This window comes from Odontesthes bonariensis, chromosome 1 (assembly GCF_027942865.1).
Source record: "Odontesthes bonariensis isolate fOdoBon6 chromosome 1, fOdoBon6.hap1, whole genome shotgun sequence".
Taxonomy (NCBI): Eukaryota; Metazoa; Chordata; class Actinopteri; order Atheriniformes; family Atherinopsidae; genus Odontesthes; species Odontesthes bonariensis.
This window is the reverse complement of record NC_134506.1, coordinates 1,347,909-1,372,987: the sequence shown is the minus strand read 5'-3', so window position 1 is coordinate 1,372,987 and position 25,079 is coordinate 1,347,909. Positions and strand designations below refer to the sequence as shown.

Here is a 25,079-nt window from a genome sequence, read left to right as displayed (position 1 = left end):
ATGGCGTTTTATATGTACAGTTTAAGACTTGTTCAAAAGTCCAAAGACTCGCTCTTGAATTGCTTTTAGTGTTACCCCTTCCATTAGTCTGATTTGCCTCAGGAGATTAAACTAGTGGCTAATGTCTGGACAACAGAACTCTCAAGGGGTTCTCTAATCCTCCCTCCAACTAAAATAGGCAATTCTACTGAGAGGCAACAAATAACAGGATGTGGTAAATCTAATGAAGGGGAGTGAAAGAGGTTTATGTACTGTATTAAGTTTTAGGTAGAATGTTTGTTTTAATTAGGAAGTACGGTCTTGACTAATTAAAACAAACACTCCACCTAATACTTTACTATTCTAATTTCAATTTCACAGATGAAAACAGACACACAAACTTCCCTTGTGAACTTGACTTGTGAACCACCTCTGAAAAAAAGGAATGCAGAGTGTTTTCAACTAAAGTTAATCCTGAAACAAGCCACGAGATAAAGTTTAGTGCTGAAGCAGAGGTGTTCAAAATGGAGTTTTTGTTTTTTTGCTGTACTCAGAGGCACAGGCATCAGCAAAGCAAAAGTCCACAGTGCCCATGTTCTCATCATAGTTTGCAGCACCATTGTTTGTTTTTGTTAGTTTTTTCCCATAATAATACTTGAAAGGAGAAATTAAAGAACGAGGGAGAGTGAAGAGAGAGGAAAGGAGAGAGCTTGACCAGATAGACACCAATAGCCAAAAAAAAAGAAAGGAAACTGTGGCCATGTACAGGATGGTTAAGAGCACCTGCAGAAACATAAATGGAAAGAAACACACAACAAACGAAGAAACAGCAACAAAATCACCAGCAGCAAGTTTATGCAAAGGAAAGTCACTGTAGTAACTAATTATACGGAACAGCACAGGCAGAGAACAAAAGGCACCAAACCCAGGCCCAACAGTGGACAAACATGCACATGATGCAAAGACATACACTCACAAATACACAGACACACATTCACGTAGACAGAAAGACACACTCACATGAAGACACAGCCTCACAGATTCAAGGACACATATTCACACAGATTCAAAGACACATACACGCATCACACATCACAGAGACAAAAGAACATGGACATCCAGGCACACATCCATTTACTCTGAGGTCCCCAGGGGCCACACACCAGCCACCTTGATAGAGTGGTAAGTGCCTTGCCCCCAGGGAACTCCACCCACCCGAGGCAAAGCTGACACCTCCCAGAGATGCATCAAGCCCAGACCCAGAACCAGATTACCAGTCCCTCCTCCTGGTGCCTCTGCCCTAGGCCAAGCACAGAAAACAGGGGTGTGGGAAGACCTCCCCGTCATCACTCCTGCTCCCTGATGGTGGATATGTGTGAGGGGGTGTAAAATACAGTGTAATTTGACTGTATGATAGCTAAAGTGCAGTTAAAATGGGGGTGAGGGTGAAATGCAGCAGAGCTATCCACACTACTCGTGGTTAGGGTTAGGGTTAGGGTTAGGGTAAGGTATTACCCGACACGCCCACCCACCAAAGCCCTAGGTGTAAATGTGTGTGAGGTGTCAGTGTGTCTTGTGTATGAATATCTAAGGTGAAACTAAAACTGAGGGATGGGTGGCCGTGGGGTGTGGGGTCATCCACACTCTGCACGTCCACACACATACACACCCCCTCCAAAATCCTTGTTTTGAAGAATGTCATTATGTGTGTACGATTGCATGGGCATAGTGAAGACTGCGTTATTTTAAGGAATTCCGAACAGGCGGTCAGAGAGGAGCTGATCAGGGCTGGACGGCTATCTGGTCGTTCGGGCATATCCCGAACGGCCCTCCCGCGATTTGGGCCCTCCGGGCCCTCCGAGGGCCGTAAATAAAATATACATATATATATTATATTTTTTATTGACTGCGACGGCAAAAAAATGACACGTCGGGGCCCATTGGATGTTTCTCCTGACACACAGAGCGCTAGTCCAATGAGAATGCCTAACGTTGTCAAAGGCCCGCCCCTCCCTACAGGCCCACTTGACCCAAGTCATCATCATCATCATTATAACCCCAAGTTTAGCTGACTTGGCTATATTCGGCTAAAGCTCTGGTGGATAAAGAGGACGCGAAATGGAGAAACAAAAGAGTGGCCATGACAAGCGGAAGGAAAAGAGAAAAAAAAACTTAAAGACGACGCAGTAAAATGCGCTAAAATCACTGACATGTTTAAAAGCACAAGCTCGAGCTCAGGTTCGGTTAGTGGGGCCGTGGGAGATGCGGAACCTGGCTGCTCGACCTCAGGTTGGGGCAGTGGGGCCGCCGCCGGTACATCAACGAGCGCACAGGTGCTGGAGAATGAACAGGAGGAGGAGGCGGAGGCGGAGGAGATGGTTGTTCCAGCTGGGGAACCAGAGGAGGAGGAAACGGAGATAGGAGACGTGACCCAGCAGGGAGAGATTGAGATTAGAATTCATCTCAACACACCCGCTAGCTAGCCAATGCAGTGTAGCTATTGGGCGCTTCGGCGTTTCGTTTCCCATTGCCTGAAAGTTTGAAACCGAGACCAAGTTGTCATCCTGACTTCAGCAAATCAGTCACAAACATAGCCATTTGGTATATTTTCATGCATTCTCTTGTAATGTTGCGCAAGCATATATAAATCTTCCATTTTGTCTTGAGCTTTCACAAGGTCAATGTGTGTTTAAATTCTGCTAGTGCCCTCTAGAACTACCCTAGCTAGCTAGGAAGATTAGCTATTCACCGCTTCGGCGTTTTTCCCATGTGTTGCCTGAAACTAAAACTGAAGTTGTCGTCCCCACTCTCTCAAATCAGTCAAAAATACCCATTTGATTTATTTTCATACACTTTTCTTGTATTGTTGCGCCCGCATAGAAATCTTCCATTTCTCTTGACCAGGCTGTCAGCTGTCACAAGGACGACCTGTGCTGTAATTGCTAGTGCGTATTAGTTATGGCATCCCCCCTTACACTTTCTCAAATCCAACACATTTCTTATTTCTACTCTACTGCTTGTCGTGTCTTGTTGTGCAACTATGATTTTAGACATATAATGTAATGGCATGCCACGTCATTATCAAGACATCTCGTACTATCTTAAGTCTTTGCATGGTAGAGGGATAGGCAAGAAGCCGACTAGCCGTGGTGTGCTACTGTTTGGGAATCGCTGATAGCTACGCCACAGACCTAGATTGTGAGCTACGCGCTCACTCCAATTTATTGCGTGACCTGCTGTAAAAACATGGTAGATTAACTTTGTTGTTGGCAATGTGTATCTGATATTTTAATAGTGTCTTCATGAGTTGAATTTTCCTGTGGTGGTCATGGCGGTTAAGCTATCCTACCATGCAAACACGTTTTGTTCTGGTGGAAAGCATTAAAGCAATGGATGTTTCAATTTCTTCATGGTTGAGGCAACGCAGTTTGATTTCAAGGCATACAAACATACAATCTTCTTTAGTATATGCTTCCAGACTATGTGTGTGTGTGTGTGTGTGTGTGTGTGTATGTGTGTGTATATATATATATATATGCGCGCTGAGCCCTCAGTGATCAAAAAGTGCCCGGTCCCTTTTCAGATGCCAGTCCAGCCCTGGAGCTGATGGACTTGCTTCCTGCTTCTGAAGAGTGCAGACGTGTCTCTGCTTCCTCCTGCTGCTTACTGCTTTATTCACTTTTAAATCATTCTACTTCTGTCCACAAGTCTTGGATATAATTTTATTCTTTTTCTTTTAATTGTATATTTGTAAATGGTATTAGCCCTCCTGTTTACAAAGATATTCGGACAGAACAATGACTCCTAACCCTGCAGTATCAGTGAGCTGCACAGAGTGTGAGCTACTCTTTGTTAGGATAACACAGCTCGAGAAGAGGATTGAAACGCTCCAAGACATTCGTAACAACAAGGAATTTATTGACTCTATTATAGCTCCTGCGCAGGCTGTGGAGCCTTCGTGTGCCAAAGGACTAACTCAGATCTTTCTACACGGGATCACAGCTGATGTGGAATCTCACACTGCAGACCTGGCTGACACACTTCCCTGGATGTGTCCAAATGACACTGGAATATCTGGTGAAGCTTCCAAACCGGACGGTCCGACTGACATCTCCCACTGGAACAGTGTTGGTGCCAAACCAAAGTCATCAACCCCAGCCAGGATCTGGTCTCATGTTGTCCGTCGCAGAGGTAAACCCAGCACCAAAACTAAACCTCCAGCACTCACTCCGCCACCTGAAGTTCTATTGCACAATAGATATGATCCGTTGACTCAAAATAGAGTGTGTGATGATGAATGTAACCCAAACATGAAGACAAACAAGAGAAATGGCCCCAAACCTCAGCCAAGGGCTAACCAGATCATCAGGAGAAGCCCAAATCCCACAACCAAGGTGAGGACTACAGAAGCGATCCACACCTCCACACAAAAAGGAATAGACACCATTCTGATCGGGGACTCTATAACACAGCATGTCAGAATGGCAAAGACGGAAAATATAACTTTTTCTGATACATCAGTCAGGGAACTGATAGATATTTTGCCGACCATTCTGTCTACTCATCCAGATGGCACGAGGATCATTGTCCACACAGGGTCTTTTAATATTCTGAGAAGGAAGAGTGGCTCTGAGATCCTGAAGAAGGATTTTTCTCTGCTGTTGGAGAGACTGTGTCACTATGGAGCACACCGGGTCTCCATTTCAGGCCCCATTCCTACTGTGGGTAATGGAATTGAACTTTTCAGCAGACTTCTTGGCCTAAACACATGGTTGTCAAATGCATGCATCGCCCATGGGATTAAGTTCGTTGATAACTTTAATATCTTTTGGAACTGTAAGGAGCGTTTCAGACCTGATGGCGTGCATCCCAATCGAACTGGATGCAGATTACTTGGTGCACATTTACGTCATGCTGTTGGGATGGCAAACCCAAACATGACTGTACAGATTAGACTGAAGGACACAGCAGCGAGGCAAACAACCCCCAGCCCTCCCCCCTCACCAGACCCTTTACTCCACATCACCCAAGGTCTCCAAAGGATGTCTCTATCCCAGCCAAGACTCCAGCGACCACCATCAACCAAGAAATGCAGGGCACCCCCCCAACAGAGACCAGTGTAAACTCCACAAAGCTAGCCTTACTGAATATTAGATCTCTGTCCAATAAGTCACTGTTAGTTAGTTGACTTCATAATTTCACACAATTTAGATTTCCTTTTTCTGACAGAAACATGGTTAACAGAGAGCACAAGTGCTACTGTTCTTAATGAAGCAGCCCCCCCAAACTTTAGTTTTATGGATAAATGCCGAAATGGGAGGAAAGGTGGGGAGGGGCTGCCTTATTTAAAGGTAGCATGGCATGAAAATAAATGGAGGCTTTTATATAGTTTTATAGGCTTTAGTGGTCCCCTTATACTGTATCTGAGTTTTTTTCCCCAAAATTCTGCCTTGGTGCAGAATTACAGCCAGTCCCAAAAATGAGCTTTCCTTAGGATCCTCAGAATGAGCTGTTTAGGGTCTGCAGCTTTAAATGCAAATTAGGAGGAGAAAGGCGAGGCAAAGCAGAGGGTGGGGGTGTGGCCTTACTTACGCCCGTGGTACCATGCGCAAATGTTTTGTGAATTGCTATGGCACGTAGATGGCACGGCAGCCCTATGCCGTAAAACTAGCGAAACCTGTTGAAATTAGCTTACTTTGACAATATGACGAACTAGTTAGTGAACAACTTTCCTAACACAGTCAAACATCAAGCAAGTGCTACACAAGACACAGCAAGACGACAAAAAAGGACGTGCGTGAAGGGGAAAGCAGGAGTGAGGATTTTGGCTCTGGTTTGCAAAGATGCACATAGCACTGGAACATGAATGAATCATTTTCCTGATGAAATGCACTGAATTTGCGGATTCATTGTTCTTCAGGAAGCTTGAATTAGGGGGTTTTGGTCTAAAATGAGCGAGCTAACCATCTCATGGGCATGCAAACACCTCCAACAGCCCAGTTGGCAGAGATAAGAGCTTGCAGATGCTATTAGCTGCATAGCTAACGATACAAACCCTTTCTTGTGGTAACAAGCTATGTAACTATACTGTACATACAGGAAAGCAACACAATTATAGAGCGTTAAATTACTTACTCTCGGGAATGAGATCCTTCCCCAAGTGAGGGACGAATGGAGCAGGAGATTGACAGACGGATTGGTGCGGCGTCTGTAGTGATGCGGCTCTGCACCGGCCCGTCGTGGTGAAGAAGGAGCTGAGCCAGAAGGCGAAGCTCTCGATTTACCGGTCAATCTATGTTCCTACCCTCACCTATGGTCACGAGCTGTGGGTAGTGACCAAAAGAACGAGATCGCGAATACAAGCGGCTGAAATGAGTTTCCTCCGCAGGGTGTCTGGGCTCTCCCTTATTGGGCTCGGTATTAGCCCAAGTTCTGGAAACATTCGTTGGTGAAATATTTGGCGCACACACAAACCTCTTCGGTTCTGTCGTCACTTTCCCAGAAAAAACTAAATCTGTCCACTGGCTCTTTAGAGGTTCTGATGCAGGAGCTCTACACAGATTTTTGACATCCATATACAGCGCAATGAGCTGGCCAAAGAGCTGTGGGTGGGGAAAGGCAGTTTTGGCATAGCCATATATGGGCTCTGGGGGGAAACAACCTCGACGTCATATGAGGCGCCCACGTCATAAGCGGCAGCTTTCCCGATCAGGCCCTCTGCATGGTCACATTACCAAAGGCGGAGAATAATTTCCAGCGCATGGTTTAGGTCTATCATCATTTTTAGCCACTGGGGGACCGCAGGCAGGCTAGGGGAACTCATATTAATGTTAAACAACCTTAAAAAGGGAAAATTTCATGCCATGGCTCCTTTAAGCCACTCCTAAAGAACAGAACTCTATGATGAACAACTACAGACCTGTCTCTAATCTCTCTTTTATATCCAAGATTATTGAGAAAGTTGTATTGAACCAGCTCAACGACTTTCTGAATGAAAGTGGAAGTCTTGATAACTTTCAATCAGGCTTCAGACGTCATCACAGCACTGAAACAGCTATGGTCAAAGTGTTAAACGACATCAGGTTGAAAACTGATTCTGGTAATGTTTCAGTCCTGGTTCTGTTGGACCTCAGCGCTGTGTTTGATACTGTAGATCACAGAATCCTGTTGCACAGGCTGGAAAACTGGGCTGGACTTTCTGGAGCGGTCCTTAACTGGTTCAGGTCCTACTTAGAAGGCCGGAGTTATTTTGTTACAATTGGCAGCTATGAATCTGAGCGAGTGGCCATGACTTGTGGAGTCCCCCAGGGGTCAATTCTTGGACCTCTTCTGTTTAACTTGTATATGCTCCCTTTGGGTCAGATATAGCAGAACTTTAACATCAATTATCACAGTTATGCAGACGATACACAACTTTATTACATTACATTACATTACGGTCATTTTGCAGACGCTTTTAACCAAAGCGACTTACAATAAGTGCGTTCAACATCGGTAGGCAAAAGAACTTCAGGTCACAAGAAATCATAAGTGCATTTCCTTCCAAAACCAAACAGCTAAGAGCAAAACTAGTGCTAGAGTAAGTGCGATAACCAACCAGCCTCTCACCAACTGCACACCAGTCACAGCGGGGTGGGGATGCAAACCCTGGTTCGGGTAGGGAAAGAAATAAAAGAGGTAAGATAAGCAGGAATGGGATGCAAACCCTGGTTCGGGTAGGGGAAGACATAAAAGAGGTAAGAAAAGCAGGAATGGGATGCAAACCCTGGTTCAGGTAGGGGAAGAAATAAAAGAGGTAAGAAAAGCAGGACTGGGATTCAAACCCTGGTTCGGGTAGGGGGTAATGAAAATATAGAGGGTGCCAGTGGCGGAGGAAACAATAAGTGCGTAAGGAACTAGGACGGCGCAGATGCTGTCCTAAGAGGGCGGATCAGGGTAGTTTTTCCTGAACAGGTGGGTTTTCAGCCTACGGCGAAAGATGGGCAGCGACTCAGCTGTCCTGATATCAGTCGGGAGATCGTTCCACCATCGGGGTGCCAGAACAGAGAAAAGCCGTGACCGTGTCGATCGTGCGCAGGGACCCCTGAGTGACGGGGCAGCCAGGCGCCTGGTGGCCGCAGAGCGAAGTGGTCGGGCGGGGGTGTAGGGCTTGACCATAGCCTGGAGGTATGAAGGAGCTGTTCCTTCCACTGCCCTGTAGGCCAGCACCAGAGTCTTAAACTGGATGCGAGCAGCTACAGGGAGCCAGTGTAGAGAGCGGAGAAGGGCAGTCGTGTGGGAGAACTTGGGGAGGTTGAACACCAGACGAGCAGCAGCTTTCTGAACCAGCTCCAGAGGTCTGATGGCAGAAGCCGGGGCGCCAGCAAGGAGGGAGTTGCAGTAGTCCAGGCGGGAGATGACAAGAGCCTGGATGAGCACCTGCGCTGCCTTGTCGGTGAGGAAGGGGCGAATCCTCCGGATGTTGTAGAGGAGGAATCGGCAGGAACGGGTCACTGATGCGATGTTTGGCGAGAACGACAGTTCGTCGTCCAGGGTCACACCCAGATTCCTCGCGGTCCGGGTTGATGTCACCACAGAGTCATCCATGGTGATGGCCAGGTCTCTGAATGGGCAGCCCTTCCCCGGGAGAAACACCAGCTCAGTCTTGTCCAGGTTGAGCTTAAGGTGGTGCATCGATATCCACCCCGAGATGTCTGCCAGGCACGCAGCAATGCGTGCTTCCACTTGGGTGTCAGAAGGGGGAAAAGACAGAATCAGCTGGGTGTCGTCTGCATAGCAGTGGTAGGAAAAGTTATGGGAGTGGATGACAGAACCAAGAGATGATGTGTAGAGGGAGAAAAGAAGAGGACCCAGGACCGAACCTTGGGGAACCCCGGTAGTGAGCCTACGTGGCTTCGACACAGACCCTCTCAGTGTGACCTGGTAGAAGCGATCTGTCAGGTAGGATGAGAACATGGAGAGTGCAGAGCCAGAAACCCCCATTCCCTCCAGGGTAGAGAGAAGGATGTGGTGGTTCACTGTGTCAAATGCTGCAGACAGGTCCAGGAGAACCAGGACAGAGGAGAGAGAGTTAGCTCGAGCAGTTTGGAGTGACTCAGTTACTGCTAGGAGGGCCGTCTCAGTTGAGTGGCCCACCTTGAACCTGGACTGGTAGGGATCCAAGAGGTTGTTCTGGTGGAGGTAAGAGGACAGTTGTTTAAAGACAGCACGTTCAAGAGTTTTGGACAGAAAGGGTAGAAGGGATACCGGTCTGTAATTCTTGATCTCTGAAGGGTCAAGAGCTGGTTTCTTTAGAAGAGGAGTGACTCTGGCAGTCCTGAAAGCATAAGGAAAAGAGCCTGATGTCAAAGATGTGTTAATGAGGTGGGTCAGGTAAGGAAGAAGATCAGGTGCAGCAGAATGAAGGAGAGGGGAAGGGACTGGGTCAAGGGAACATGTGGTGGGGCGGCTGGATGTTACAAGGTGAAGGACCTCATTTGCAGAGAGGGGAGAGAAGTGGGACAGAGAGGGAGGTTTATGTGTCTCTGTCACCGGACGACTGCAGCCCAGCAGACGTACTGTGTCAGTGTCTGGAGGAAGTAAACACCTGGATGAGAGAGAATATTTTCACAGAATAGATTTTAAAAGCCTGCTGATGGTTTACAAATCCCAGAACGGTTTAGCCCCAAAATACATCTGTGATATGTTCAGAGAATATAAAGCCAGCAGAGCTCTTAGATCCAAGGACTCAGGTCAGCTGGTCCAGTCCAGAGTCCAGACTAAACATGGAGAAGCAGCATTTAGCTGTTATGCTGCCAACAAGTGGAACAAACTGCCAGTGGAGATTAAACTTTCACCAGATGGAGACATTTTTAAATCCAGGTTAAAAACATTTCTGTTCTCATGTGTCTATGCATGAAATCTGCACGCTATCTTTGAACTTATCTGGACTGTTGCTTGTTTTTAAATTCATTTAAATTATTTTATTTGTTTCTCTTTATATTCTTTTATGTATTTTTAATGCTTCTTCCACTCCCCGCTGCAATGCTTTTATTTTATGTAAAGCACTTTGAATTGTTTGTACATGAATTGTGCTAAACAAATCAATTTGTTTGATTTTATTTGATGTCATTGTTTTTTTAAATACTTTTTATGCTTGATATTTGGGCTAATAAATGGCAAGTTTGACAAGTTATTGCAAACTGCTTCTTCTAAAACCAACCATGGTTCATCTAGTGCAGTGGTTCCCAACCTTTTTTGGCCTGAGTACCCCCTGAGCCTTCTTGTCACACCACGAGTACCCCCTCACACATACAACGCGTGCGATGATTCTCCAAAAGTAGAGCAACACAGTGGTTATTACATGAAAATCATTTTATTTAATATCCTTAACTTGAACATAAAATTCTCAGGCTTTCTCTCTTTTTTTTTTAACCTCAGTTGAATTCAACATAAGAATAAAAAACATTTTCTTGAAATATAAATAATTAACCAAAATAGCATAAATACTAAATCCAAATAATCTTCCTTTGTTATCTAACTTAAACAAGTAACATTTCTCTTTTTTTTAAGAATACATGAACATAACTCATTTCTCTCTCTTTTTAAGAATACATTAACAGGCCTAACTCATGTAACATTCATCACAAAACTGGAGTCTCCTTCATAAACAGTCCTCCATAAAAGGGTGACGCCTTAATAAATAAAAAAAATAAATAAATAAAGAACTCCCCGTGCGCCGTGTACCCCCTGCAGTACCTCCGCGTACCCCTAGTGGGAACCACTGCTCTAGTGGACAAGATTTACACTATTTAGAGATATACTGTAACCTATTGGCTAAAAAATAATTATGGAAAGTGGGTAAATCTAATCCACCAGTGCTGAGTGCGAGTGAGATGGAGATGGAGATTTCCCTGAGGGAACCTCCCAAAGGGATTAATAAAGTTGTCTATCTATATATCTATCTAATGGTACAAAGGTAGCATGCAGATGTGGCTAAGTTGTCAAAATGCAGGTTATATTAATAGACACTATCATGAAATCGTGGAATTTATATGTTCTATAACTGTGTCTTTTTTTCCACCATTCCCATTCATGGCCTCTCTTTGTTGAATCAGACCCAGGAGTCCCTAAACCCCAACAACCTGGAGTACTGGATGGAAGACATCTACACACCGGGCTACAACTCACTGCTCAAGAAAAAAGAAGCAGAATTCAGGAGGGCTAAGGCGTGTAAAATTGGAGCACTGATAGCAGCTGCTACCTGCACCGTCATCCTGGTCATTGTTGTTCCAATTTGCACCATGACATCATGAAGGGAACAGGAACTGCACAATGGATGTATTTATACACATTTACTATGTCCATTTTCTTTTGGTGGATGAGACTGTGCAGAGCATTTAAAGACTTTAAGAACTTGTTGGGACGTTTGTCATTTTTGTTTTGGTTTAATTCAGTATTTACATCTGTGGGTCTATTGCCAATGTAAAAATTGATAGGTTAACTATTGTATCTGATCAGCAAGTGTGTATTATATACTATATATCTATCAACTTAAAGGGATAGTTCGCCTCTTTTGACATGAAGATGTATGGCATCCCATATCAGCAACATCATTTATGAACATTTTCTTACCCCCTGCTGCGTCCTGTGAGCTGAGTTTTGGCGTTGACGAAGGTAGTCCGGCTAGTTGGCTGGGGTGGCAAAAATAAAGCGTTTTGCTTCTCAAAACAATATGCGTTCAAAAGAGTAATACATTTGCATCACAAAATCGTTCTCCAGGAAAATGTCAGACCTCACAATCGCTTGGTGCTATTTTCTCTCCCTTCATATCACTGCCTGCTGCCGCCTGCCGACAGGCGGGATATTGCTAGTATGGGATGTCATACAGCTTCATGTCAAAAGAGGCGAACTATCCCTTAAACAGTTTCAGTGTAAAACCATGATAATAAGGTGTCGGGGACAGTTGAAGTTAGCTGATTTACCAGATGAGTTAGGTGATCATATAACTAAATCAGACTTGTTATAGTGGCCAATGTGTGATAAGATACAGTATGGTATTATGTATATTCTTATTTTTGGTATAATTACTGTTCAGAGAATTTTGATCAAAGTTATTTTTGATGATATATATGAATGAATGTTTAATTTATCAATAACAAGCATCTTAAGTAATTGAATTTGTGCTACACATTTCTCTAAACATATGTAAAAGAGATAAAGTAAAAGAGATAAAGTTGCGCAGAAAGTAGACACATTGTGACTGTATAGTCTAATGGAATGTATTAACAATCTAAGCTTGCCCACTTGAATGAGAAAAAGAATGAGTTGGGAATTAACTTGAATGTTTCTGCCCTCTCTTACTTTTTTTTAAATGTAACAAGCGAGCAGGAAATATCTTCTCCTCCTAATAAAACAGAATAGATTCATTCATTCATTTCTCATACCTGCTTCATTCCATCATGGCTGCCATGGGCAAGAGGCAGTGTACACTCTGGCCAGGTCTCCACCGCATCACAGGGCCCCACAGAGACAAACAATTGTGTACGCTCGCATCCACCCCTACGGTAAATTCACCAGGTAACCTAACATCCATGGGCGCCGAAAAGGGGGGGGGAAAGCAGAAGAATTCTAGGGGCCCATGATTAAGAGGGGCCCAGAGAGGCCTTAATAAAATTATAATACTGACAAAAACTTAATATGATAGTAAGTTATTAACTAACTTATAATCACAAATATATATTTGTTTACAATGTACTGGCAACAATAACTTTATATGTTTTGGAAACATTAAGGCCCCCCCCCCCTCTATTTACGTAAAATGGTTCAGTCCGACTGGATCAGCGGTTTGTCAGTGACAGCGCCACGGCGGGTAAGAAGGCAGAGAAGGCAATATGCCTCAAACCAAAAGAAAGGAAAGAAAGAGAGGAGAAGGAATCAAATGGTCGACAGTATGTCACCCAATACTTCAAAAAGCAAGGTGGGTTTGTGAGTGGTTCATGTGGTGGAAAGTTTCTGGAATATTAACTTTGTCCATGTCTATAAGCTAGCTCACTTTTCTCCCCATATTTGCTCATATTTCTGAAGAAAACTCTGGAGTATTACAGTTCACTGTTGTTTTAGTTAAATGATTAATGCAGTCAAACGTTTAGCAGCAGTTCAGATTCAGTCAGTTGACCTCCCCTCTGTCAAAATGATGCCTCGTTCCGAATAGATATGTCGAGTGCAGCTGATGTTATTCTTTTGCTTGTTGTATCATTCTATAGATGATGATGTTGAAATGATCAGGTTGAAGCCGCAGAGAAGTGTGTAAGACTACAACTCTGCATCCTGGTCTGAGCCCTGGGTTGTCATGTTTTAGGGTGGCAAATAAATTCGTCCATATTTCTAGAAATGAGAGCTGCTCCTTCCAAAGTGGGATGGATGCCGTCTCTCCTCATCAGACCAGGTTTTCTCCAGAAAGATTGCCAATTATCTCTGTAGCCCACGTTGTTTGCTGGACACCATCTAGACAACCAGCGATTGTAGGACGACATGCGGCTAAACATGTCATCACTGGTCAGATTTAGCAGGGGTCCAGAGAATAGGTTATTGGCCATTTTGTTTTTTGCTGAGATTTTATTTTGTTCTCCACAGATGATAATTGCTATTATTTTCATGGAGTTTATTTTCTATTTATTTTCTATTTAAGTTTTGTATTTTTCATGCAGCCTTATTTTATATATATATCCATCCATCCATCCATCATCTTCCGCTTCTCCGGGGGTCGGGTCGCGGGGGCAACAGCTTGAGCAGAGAGACCCAGACGTCCCTGTCCCCGGCCACTTCCTCCAGCTCCGAGGCGTTCCCAGGCCAGCCGAGAAACATAGTCTCTCCAACGTGTCCTGGGTCTTCCCCGGGGCCTCCTCCCAGTGGGACGGGCCCGGAACACCTCACCGGGGAGGCGTCCAGGAGGCATCCTAACCAGATGCCCGAGCCACCTCATCTGACTCCTCTGGATGCGGAGGAGCAGCGGTTCTACTCCAAGCCCCTCCCAGACCATAGGTATTATATATATATATATATTTTAAATTTAGAAGTATCAGTTAGAGTATCAGTGTTGCAGCAAATAAATGAATCTAAATGACTTCCATTGTATTCAGAATGCTCAGTGCTTACCTACCTGTAAACTGTCATGTTTTCTTTTTTCACAAATATGGGAATGATAGTCAAAAATACCATAAAAATGCATAGTTTTATGTAAGATAGCATCACAAATTTTCACCGGCCTCCTGGCCAGCTTTTGGGGACCCAGTAAAAATGATTTTCATGGGGCCCAAAATCCCTAGCAGCGCCCCTGCTAATATGCATGTTTTTGGACTGCAGGACAAAGCCAGAGTATTCAGAAATAACCCACACAAGCATGCGGAGAACATGCAAACTCCACACAGAAAGAACCAAGCTGAGATTAGAACCAGGAACCTTCTTGGTGTGGTGCTAATATCCACCCCGCCGTGCAGCCCAGATGAAACAGAAGGTTTGTTCATTACTTTGTGTTTTCTCACTCAGCATTTAGAGTTCTGAATTGATGTACTAGTGAAACTCATCTTGAGAGCATTTAAAGGGTTTTAGTTACTGATTGGATCAATTTCTTATTTCGCTCAACCAAACAAAAAAAATACTCAGAGTGAACATGACCACACATTCAGTATTCAGTATCCTCAGATGCATTTAATCACAAAGAGTTTAATAGCCCAAGTGGCCTCCCTATTTCATGCCTATTTTAATAGCCTTTTAAATCTTAGCTTAGCCTCTTTATGGACTTTCTATTGACAGCTTGTTCTTTCGTGTATCACTTCAGAGCAGCAACACACTAGCATATAACAGATTCTGATTTGCCAGGTCCCTTTATAATACATTGTATTGATTTGGAATTCACATTTTATGTTTTCCAACATGTTCTTGATGTTACGGAAGCAGATGGAACGAGATGGGTTGGTTTTGAATATTGGTAAAGAAGCTTTGAAAGACACCAGCTTATGGTCGGATATGGGATGGGTCAGATGCAACACAGTGAAGAGGGGTGATACCAGAGCAGCATAAGAGATCAAGAATATGACCATTGGAGTGGATAGGAAAATTAATAAATTGCTGAAGTCCAAAACTATCAAGGCAGGATGTGAATTCGTTTGTCAGTGGATTTGTGGTATTGTCCATGTGTATATTAAAATCACCAGGGAGGATAACATTAAGGAATAGGGAGCATAATTCCTTTAAAAAGCCAGTGTTTATCTTAGGAGGGCGGTAGATGGTGGTTAGAATGGTAGGAGTCGACCCATTGATTTGTAGAGAGATGGATTCAAACGAGACATGTAGAGGTACAGTAACAACTGATACTTTACACTTGTCATTGTGAAGTATCGCGAGACCACCGCCCCGGCCGGCCGCACAGGGTTGACAGATGTAAACAAACTCTGGCAGGGCAGTTAGGTTGAGCAACAAAAGAAACCGTACCAACGATCAGTGATCAGATCGTTGAGCAACAGACCTTTTGTTGGTGAGCGAGCAGGAGTTAAAGAGCCCGAAGCTGAGACTGACCGTGGGTTCGGCGCTAGCCAGCCTAGCTGGGTAAGCTAGCGTGCTGCGGTCCACAGTCCGAGCAGATGAACGGTGACTTTGAGAGAGATGACAGGTAGACCGGAAGGAACAGATGGTCTTCAAGTTGTCAGAGATGAAGTGGCATCGGGACCTATGATGCATGTATTTACGGCGGGGGAGCCGAGCGATGCAGCGGCAGCGGCGGCTCCGCAGAGAAGTTCCACTACTGTGTACTGGAGTATTGTGTCACTGGGTAGAAGATGAATCAGGTGATGATCCGGATGGGAAGAGCCCATGACAACGAACCAGATATCTTCATGGTAGTTAGGCTGAGGCCGCAGGGTGGAGAAAGCAGCCCGGAGGAGGTGAGGGAGCCAGACGCGTAATAATATTTTTACTGCCGAGTCAGCCGATCGAGCAACAGGTAACTCGATCGGCTGATTAAACTACACCTCATCGGATATAGCACATACCAATCTCATAGAGATAAAGGTAGGGTGAGCTGAAGTTTAGAAATTGCTCGAAGCAGGAACGGTAGTTCTTAAAAATGAACTACCGTACTTGGCATCTTGGCTCCTGCTTCGTCCTGCGGACGCTTACTCTACCTGCTCTCTGCTTGTTTTGCTTATTTTATTGATTTCATGCGGATTTTTCCCATTTTTCCATGTGAGCCTATCTGTGAGAGCTTCTTGACACTGGACATAAATCTCTGGGATTAAAGTGTTTTAAACAGAAACAGCAACCTTTTTCATAGTTCTTTATCTTCAGCGCTCCGTGTGCGTGGCCTACACACAGCTGAAGCCTGATCTACAGTGTCTGGGAACCTAGCACTCAGCTAAAGCTAAATAGCCTGGAAAGGTGCTAACCGTTAGGCTAACTAGCAGCAAGATGTCTACCTTCTACACAGATGACTACTACAGCCTCCTGCAGAAGATTGCATTACATTACACTACATCACATTACGGTCATTCTGCAGACGCTTTTATCCAAAGCGACTTACAATCAGTGTGTTCCACATCGGTAGGCAAAAGAACTTCAGGTCACAAGAAATCAGAAGTGCATTTCCTTCTAAAACCAAACAGCTAAGAGCATAACTAGTGCTAGAGTAAGTGCAGTAAGTTAGGTACCGAGACAAATGGGAAAAAAGACAGTTTAGAAAATAAAGACAATTTAGGAAACAAATAAGTGCGTAAGGAGCTGGGAGGAAACAGGTGATGTCCTAAGACGGGGGTTCCCAACCTTTTTGACTGCACGGACCAGAGCGCAGCTGTAATATTCCAGACGGACCGGGTGGGGAAACATGACGCAACCTAAACAACGTTTACATCAAAACTTAACTCACCCTCAATGTGAACCCTGAGCCTGTTTTCCAGACACGAGGTGATCATAACGTGGTGTTATGTCTGTCAGTGGTTAGGGTTAGGGTTATCAACATCCAGTCTGCTGCGCTGCTTTGTTTTGGTGACTGTCAAAGCGGAAAATCCTGCCTCGCACAAGTAAGTGGACGGAAAAGACAACAGTGTCTTCAGTGCTATTTCAGCGAGTCCTGGGTATTCTCCCATAAATTTAACCCAAAATGATGAGACTGAACTGTGTGTAAATAAAGTCTTGAGGCCTCCGTCATTTTTTAACAGTAATTTGTCCTCTTCTGCTGATGGGACCGATGATGTTTCCAAAGTAAAGGGATTCCGTATCCATTCCTCTCCGACCCTCGGGTCCTTCGCGGAGGGAAAGTATCTCTCAAACTCCGCTGACGGTGCGCGCAGGTGATCCAGGATGAGCGCTCTCAGGTGTGGGCATCCGTCCTCTCCTGTATACTCCGTGTATGTGTGAAAGATGTCACAGACAACTTTCTCCACTCTTTCAGCCCGGGAATCCAGTTTTGCTTTAAAAGCTGAAATTTTGTCGGCCAAGCTCTGCCATCCATGACTTTATATCTGAAATACAGTTTATATCTTTAACACCTGCCCTTTCCGGGGCTTCAGTCAATGAGCTCGTCAGTAGCTTCAATGGTAAAATGTTAAATGTTATGGATGCTATTGCTCCCATTATGGTGAAGGTTATCTCTGGAAAGAAGAAGTCTCCATGGCCAAATTCCACACTGGTGAAAAATGGGAAAAGAGAGTGTCGGAAAGCTGAGGTAAGGTGGAGAAAAACAAAGCTCCAGGTTCATTATAGCATCTATAAAGAGAAACTTACTTATAATTTACAACTGAGGAATGCAAGAAAGTCCTACTTCTCTGACATCATCAAAAAAACAGTCAGTTGCTACAGTTGACAGGCTAACAAACCATCCTGTGTTAGTGGCAACTGAACTTCATTCCACCATGGCCTGCAATGACTTTGCCAAATTCTTCACAGACAGAATCCAAAATATTAGACAAGCAGTTGGTCCATCAGCAGCAGGTTCAGCATATGAAGACCTCAGAATCGGGTCTCTGCTTTTTGCGGACGATGTGGTTCTGTTGGCGTCGTCAGGCCGTGACCTTCAGCTCTCACTGGAGCGGTTCGCAGCCGAGTGTGAAGCGGCGGGGATGACCATCAGCGCCTCCAAGGCTGAGACCATGGTCCTCAGCCGGAAAAGGGTGGAATGTCCTCTCCGGGTCGGGAATGAGATCCTTCCCCAAGTGGAGGAGTTCAAGTATCTCGGGGTCTTGTTCACGAGTGAGGGACGAATGGAGCAGGAGATTGACAGACGGATCGGTGCGGCGTCTGCAGTGATGCGGGCTCTGCACCGGCCCGTCGTGGTGAAGAAGGAGCTGAGCCAGAAGGCCAAGCTCTCGATTTACCGGTCAATCTATGTTCCTATCCTCACCTATGGTCACGAGCTGTGGGTAGTGACCGAAAGAACGAGATCGCGAATACAAGCGGCCGAAATGAGTTTCCTCCGCAGGGTGTCTGGGCTCTCCCTTAGAGATAGGGTGAGAAGCTCGGTCATCCGGGAGGGGCTCGGAGTAGAACCGCTGCTCCTCCGCATCGAGAGGAGTCAGATGAGGTGGCTCGGGCATCTGGTGAGAATGCCTCCTGGACGCCTCCCCGGTGAGGTGTTCCGGGCCCGTCCCACTGGGAGGAGGCCCCGGGGAAGACCCAGGACACGTTGGAGAGACTATGTCTCTCGGCTGGCCTGGGAACGCCTCGGGGTCCCCCCAGAAGAGCTGGAGGAAGTGGCCGGGGACAGGGACGTCTGGGTTTCTCTGCTCAAGCTGCTGCCCCCGCGACCCGATCCCCGGACCAGCGGAAGATAATGGATGGAATGGTATATTAGAACAAAAATGATAATAATAAATAAATAAATTTGAGAAGAACACATTAGCAGTCACTGTTAAAAAACCTTATGGCTGTGGGTTTTTATGTTACATATTTTTAGATTTCATATTTTATATTCCACTGGGTTTTTATAAGCTTTGTTTTGGGATGTAGCACCAGATCTTTTGGTAGTTTGCTAAAATTCCAAGTCTTGACTTCATTCGAACTGTCGTGTTAAAACAAAGTTGACAGTAACGATGAAGGTCAATAAGAATTGGGATGTGTTCAATTCAGTCAACTACCTTGCCACCAGAAAAATGGTGTGCGATAGCACAAGGGAAAAAATAGAATCATCCACCATCAAAATTTACAAGTAACTACTTACCAACAAGCTGCTATTGGTGGTAAGTTTGGGGTGTAGGTGGCACACAGAGCTAGCCGAGCTAGCTAGGTTAGCATCAGTGTCAGTCATGCTCAGTGGTTCCAGATCCGATCTAACAATGGATGACTTATGAGCAGGAGATACTGAAGCTGTTAGTGGGGAAGCAAGAACTCTACTGCTGTCCTTCAATGATGAAAATTACAGTTCAGAAACAGAGGTGTTAGGCTGTAACAGTCTTAGAGGGTCTTACGTAAAATAATTAATTTTATTCAGTCCCCCATCTTGTGTGCATTGAGGCAACTGTGGAAAAAAAACCTCCCTTTTAACAAAAAGAAATCTCAATCAGAACCAGGAAAGGCCATCTGCCTCGACCAGCTGACAGGTGTGAACTGACTCATTACAGTAATAAGAACTCAGGGTTTTGACTATCAAAGGACCTGTCTATTTGATGTTTACATGTTACATTCATTTGTAATATCTGAGAATATTTCAAAACAGAGGGAAGATTTCAGTGGGTCCGCTGAAAGCCTATCACTCCAACTGTAACCCATCTAACCGCTTCACGAATTCAACAAAGCCATCCCACGTTCCATGGAAGTTCTGAAGAGCACCATTAACAGTAGACCTGATCTTTTCTCATTTGAGATTGCACATGATACTCTTTTTTTTTTTTTTTTTATTACTTTGTTTATTGGTATAGTTGTACAACATATACAATTTCATCATCAACAAAATATATATATAATTATTTTTATTATTATTATTATTATTTTTTTTTTTTAATTATTTTTCTTTTTTTTTTTTTTTTCTCCCCTTTCCTCTTTCTCCAGTTCACAGTGTATGTCCATACACGACTACAGTTATTTTCCCTTATATTTCAACATACCACCATATAAACTCTTTTTTTTTTTTTTTTTTCACAAAGATACACAAATGACACTAGACAGTTGACGCATAGACAAACACATAAGCATACAAAAAATGGGGCAGAGAGAGAGAGAAAAAGTAAGAGATATATAGAGAGAAGGGGGGGGGGACATGACATAAAAAAAAAAAAAAAAAAAAAAAAAAAAAAAAGAAAATATTTAGTGGCGTTCCCGTAGGTGTGTGTGTGTGTAGTGTAGGTGTTGTATTGAATAATATGTATGTGCCAGTATAGTGAGTTGGTGTGGAAGGGTATACCTAAACTTTGTGGACATCTTCATAAAAGATTTGGTAGCCTATATTATTGTTCTGTTTTCAAAATATAGGCGCATTTTATTGCACATATTGTCTGGATACATTTCCTTCCATTTTTCTGAGCAATTTCTACAAATTAATATATTTTTTTCCATTTCCAGAACACTTTCTATTGTTTTATACCATAGCTGAACCTCTGGTTGTTTACTTTGTTTCCATAGTCTTGTAATTTGCTTTAGTGCAGTAAGTCTTAGGAGATGAAAAAATTTTCGGTATATTCTTTTTATCTTATTTGGTAAGTCGATGCCTAGTATGTTTACTGGTGTTAAAGGTTGTTTAAGATCAAAAATATATGTAATAGCTCGCCTTACCTCCTCCTAAAATGATTTTATTAAAGAGCATGTAAGGAGTATATGTGTATCCGTACCTTCTTCTCCACATCCTCGCCAACAATTTATGTCAGCTCCTGAGATATGAGCACATTGTTTAGGCACCATAAAAAATCTTTGATTAATTTTCCAGCCAAACTCCTTCCAGCATTTTGACTGAGTTGTTTTGAAATGATCTTTCCATGACTCTCTCCAGGAACTATCTGTAATATTTATAAGTAATTCATTCTCCCATTTTTCTTTTGCATTGTACTTTATTTTTGTCATTCTTTGTATTATTTTGTAGGCCTTCGCTAGACCACCTCCCTTTCTGCTTTTATTTCTATTTTCTAATAAAAAAATTAAAACATCATTTGTTTCCTTTTCAGCCTTTTGTTGAATATAGCTCCTAACCTGTAGATATTTGAAAAAGTGTTTTTGTGGTAAAGCATATTTCTCTGCAAGAGTTTGAAATGAAACTACTATGTTTTTATCAAAAACTTGTGCAAAAACGGTCAATCCTGTGTTTGCCCAAGCGTCTAAAATGCTATCATCTTTTTGTGCTTTAAAATCTGGGTCATATCTCATTTTTCTTAGCTTCACGCTTTCGCTATGAATTTTTAAATGATGGCATAATTGTCTCCAAGTCTTTATTGTGTTTCTAATACAAAATGTGAGTAGATATTGTTTTTGTGTCTCTTTTTTAAGGAAAGGTAAAGAGCCAAGTAACCCATTCGACAGTTCTTTCTCAATATTAATCCATTTTATTCCAGATTCTTCTCCCATCCAATTCATTATTGTTAGGATTTGTGCTGCGAAGTAGTACTTTTGTATATGTGGAACTCCTAAACCTCCCTCTTCTTTTGGTTGAGTTAATATCTCATATTTAATTCTATGTTTTTTGCCATTCCAAATGAAATCTGCAAACTTTTTATTCCAAGTTCTAAAAAATATTGGTGGTACTGAAATGGAAAGTGCTTGAAATAAAAAGAGAACCTGTGGAAGCACCATCATTTTAATTGTCTCTACCCTACTATAAATTCCATCAGGGATTAATTTCCACCTATTCAAGTCCTGATTTATCTTCGCTTCTAAGATGTTATAGTTGTTATTATACAGATCACTCAAATCCGAACTAATGTAAATACCCAAGTACTTTATTATTTGTGAGTCCCATCTAATATTATAATATTGCTTTAGTTCTTGATCCATTTCCCTACCAATAGTTAAAGCTTCACATTTACCTTTATTAATTTTATATCCTGAAATTTTACTATATTTTTCTATTTCTCCCATCAGATGTTGTAGTGATTCTTTTGGGGAGGTCAAGTAGAGTATTATGTCATCCGCGAATAGTGCTAGTTTATGCGTTTCCTTTCCTATTGTAATCCCTTTAATATTTTTATTTTTTCTTATAGCTATTGCTAGAATTTCAATATAAAAAGTAAAAAGAAGTGGAGAGAGGGGGTCTCCTTGTCTTGTTCCTCTTTGAATTAATAACCGTCTTGATAGTGTACCATTTGTTTTAACAACTGAGACCGGAGTTGCGTACATTGCTTTAATCCATCTACAAAATTTTTCTTCAAAACCAAAACTCAACATTACGTCAAACATGAAAGGCCATAAAACTAAATCAAAAGCTTTTTCTGCATCTAATGTCAATAAAATAAGATTTTCTTCATTTTTATTTGAATAATCAATTATGTTTAGTGTTCGTCGTATATTGTCTGACAGGAGACGACATGAGATAAAACCACATTGATCAGTATTTATCAGATTAGGGATAATGTGTTTTAACCGTTTGGCAAGAATTGATGTTAATATTTTATGATCTGTATTTAATAGGGATATTGGTCTGTAGGATGAACAGTTTTTCGGGTCTTTTCCTTCTTTGTGGATCAGAGTGATAATAGATGATGTCCATGTTGGAGCCCATCTGCCTGTGTCAAGTGCGTGATTGTAAGCTCTTACCAGTAGGTAGCCAAGTTGATCTTTAAAAGCTTTGTAAAATTCATTTGAGAAGCCATCATCTCCTGGTGCTTTTCCTTGTTTTAGACCTTGTATTTCCTCATTTACCTCTTCAAGTGTAATAGGCTTTGTTAAAGTAATGTTGTTGGCTTGTGTTGCTTTCGGTATTTCAAGTTTTTTAAGATAGTTCTGAATTAGTTCATTATCAACTTTCGTCTCTGTTTTATAGAGGTCTTCGTAATACTTAGCAAATTCTTCTGCAATCTCATCTTTATCCATTATAACTTTATTTTGACGAGTGTTTAATTGTGTTATGTGTGACCTCTCTTGCTGTTTCTTTAATTTATATGCCAGTACCTTTAATGCCTTTGGTCCACCATCATACCGTTCCTGTTGTGTAAATTTCATTAGTTTCTCGATTTCCATCATGCGTAATTTATCTATTTTTTTTCGTTTTTCATCTAACTCAAGTTTAACCTTTTTATTATTTGTTATACTATGTTGTTGTTCTAAACATTTTATTTGATGAAGTAATTGTTTTTCTAATGCATCCTTAGATCTTTTCCTTGCTGAAGAGTAAGATATTATTATACCTCTTAACACAGCCTTCCCGGTTTCCCATAGAGTAACTGGATCTATATCTGGAGTGTCGTTTATTTCTATATACAGTTGTAATTCCTTTTTCATTTTTTCTGTAAATGTTATTTCCTCTAGAAGTGAATTGTTAAATGTCCACAGGGATTTACCTTTTTTGCAGTTAAGTTTTAAGGATAGAGAGATGGCTGCGTGGTCTGAGATATTTATGGAGCTAATCTGACATGATTTAACTAATGTAAAATGATTTCTATATATAAAGAAATAATCTAACCTATTATAGACAGAATGTCTTCCTGAGTAGCAAGTATATTCTTTTTTACTTGGGTGGAGTTCTCTCCATACATCTACCAGTCCAAATTCTACACATGCCTTCCTTAATAAATCAGCGTTCTTTTCGGCTCTGTGTAATCTAGTACTTGTTGAATCTAATTTAGCATTCATTACCAAGTTTAAATCTCCTGCTAGTATAACTATTCCTTTTGCTTTTATCACTAATAAATCTATTAATTTAGTCATAAATTCTATACCAATATCTGGTGGATAATATACGTTTAGAAAAGAGAGTTGTATCCCTTCTATTTTACCTATCACGAGAACATATCGCCCATCTTTGTCTGTGAAAACATCTTCCATTTCAAAAGCAATGTGATTTTTAATTATTATTGTTACTCCCCTTTGCTTTGTGTTGTATGAACTATAATATACTTTACTATTCGTTATTTTCTTTAATTTCTCATTCTCCTCTTTCTCCAAGTGCGTTTCTTGTAAATAAATTATATCCGCCTTCTCTTTTTTCATTTCTAACAAGATCTTCTTCCTCTTTATAACATTATGTATTCCATTCACGTTCAATGACACTATTTTAAGATCATACATGATGAAATCAAATAAGTTAAAGTACTCTTTGCAAATGCTAGTGTGTCGTATGCATGTGTGTAATTATGTGTGGTTTGAACTTGTAATGGTGTATGTACAAGTAAGCCACAAAAATATACAAAAAACAAATTAATTAAACACATCCAATAGACAAAGACAAAACGAGTAGACGAAGACTCACATACAGAATTCGGGTTCCATCTGTACCCCATCCATGGAGGGCGGTAGCTCATGGTGATTGATGTTGTAGACATCCTTAAGATCAGGGCGTTAGCCGGTTCCGGTGACATGGTGTCAACCTGAATCCTTTGTTCTCACCAACCCCGAGAAAATTTGAAAATAACTCTACTAAAATGAAATAATAATGTTTAAAAAAAATGTCTAAAAATACTAAGGAATGAATCTTCGATCGGCGAGAGAGTCAGCGGAATTACACGAGCTGAAATTTGGGAAAAAAACTAAGAAGAACCCAATGGAAGACAAAGGCATGGCGGAGAAAGGTGATATCAAACAAATGTTCGAACAACTTAAAGAATCTTTACTGAAAGAATTTAAAGATCTCAGAGAGGAGCTGAAGGAATTCCGTCAGGAAAGTGAGCGCGATATCAAAAGCCTGATCCAAAAAACAAATGAGACGCGTCAAAAGGTGGACTCAATGGAAATACGGATCGAAAATCTGGAAGAAAGAGTTAGTCATTTGGACGACTCCGAGGTGAAGAAAGACGCAACAACAGAATTTATGTTGTCAAGAATTGATAAACTGACTGATCAAGTGAACTATTTAGAAAATAAGTCAAGACAAAACAATGTTTGCCTTTATAATGTGGCTGAAAAAAGTGAAGGCGGGGACATGAAAGCATTTCTAAAACAATTCATCACGGAGAATTTTGGTGTTACAGAAGTATTAGACATGATGCGCGCCCATCGCA

The 25,079-nt window shown here is 42.3% G+C and overlaps 1 protein-coding gene across 1 annotated transcript in view; it reads left to right on the top strand.

Annotated features, from left to right (window-relative positions):
- Positions 1-12,390, top strand: part of minar1 (membrane integral NOTCH2 associated receptor 1) — a 66,131-nt gene extending 53,741 nt beyond the window's left edge. The window contains exon 5 of the mRNA XM_075457618.1: positions 11,076-12,390. Coding sequence (XP_075313733.1) covers positions 11,076-11,273 — 198 coding nt within the window. The 3' untranslated portion in view covers positions 11,274-12,390. The remainder of the gene's footprint in view (positions 1-11,075) is intronic.
- The last annotated feature ends 12,689 nt before the right edge of the window (positions 12,391-25,079 follow it).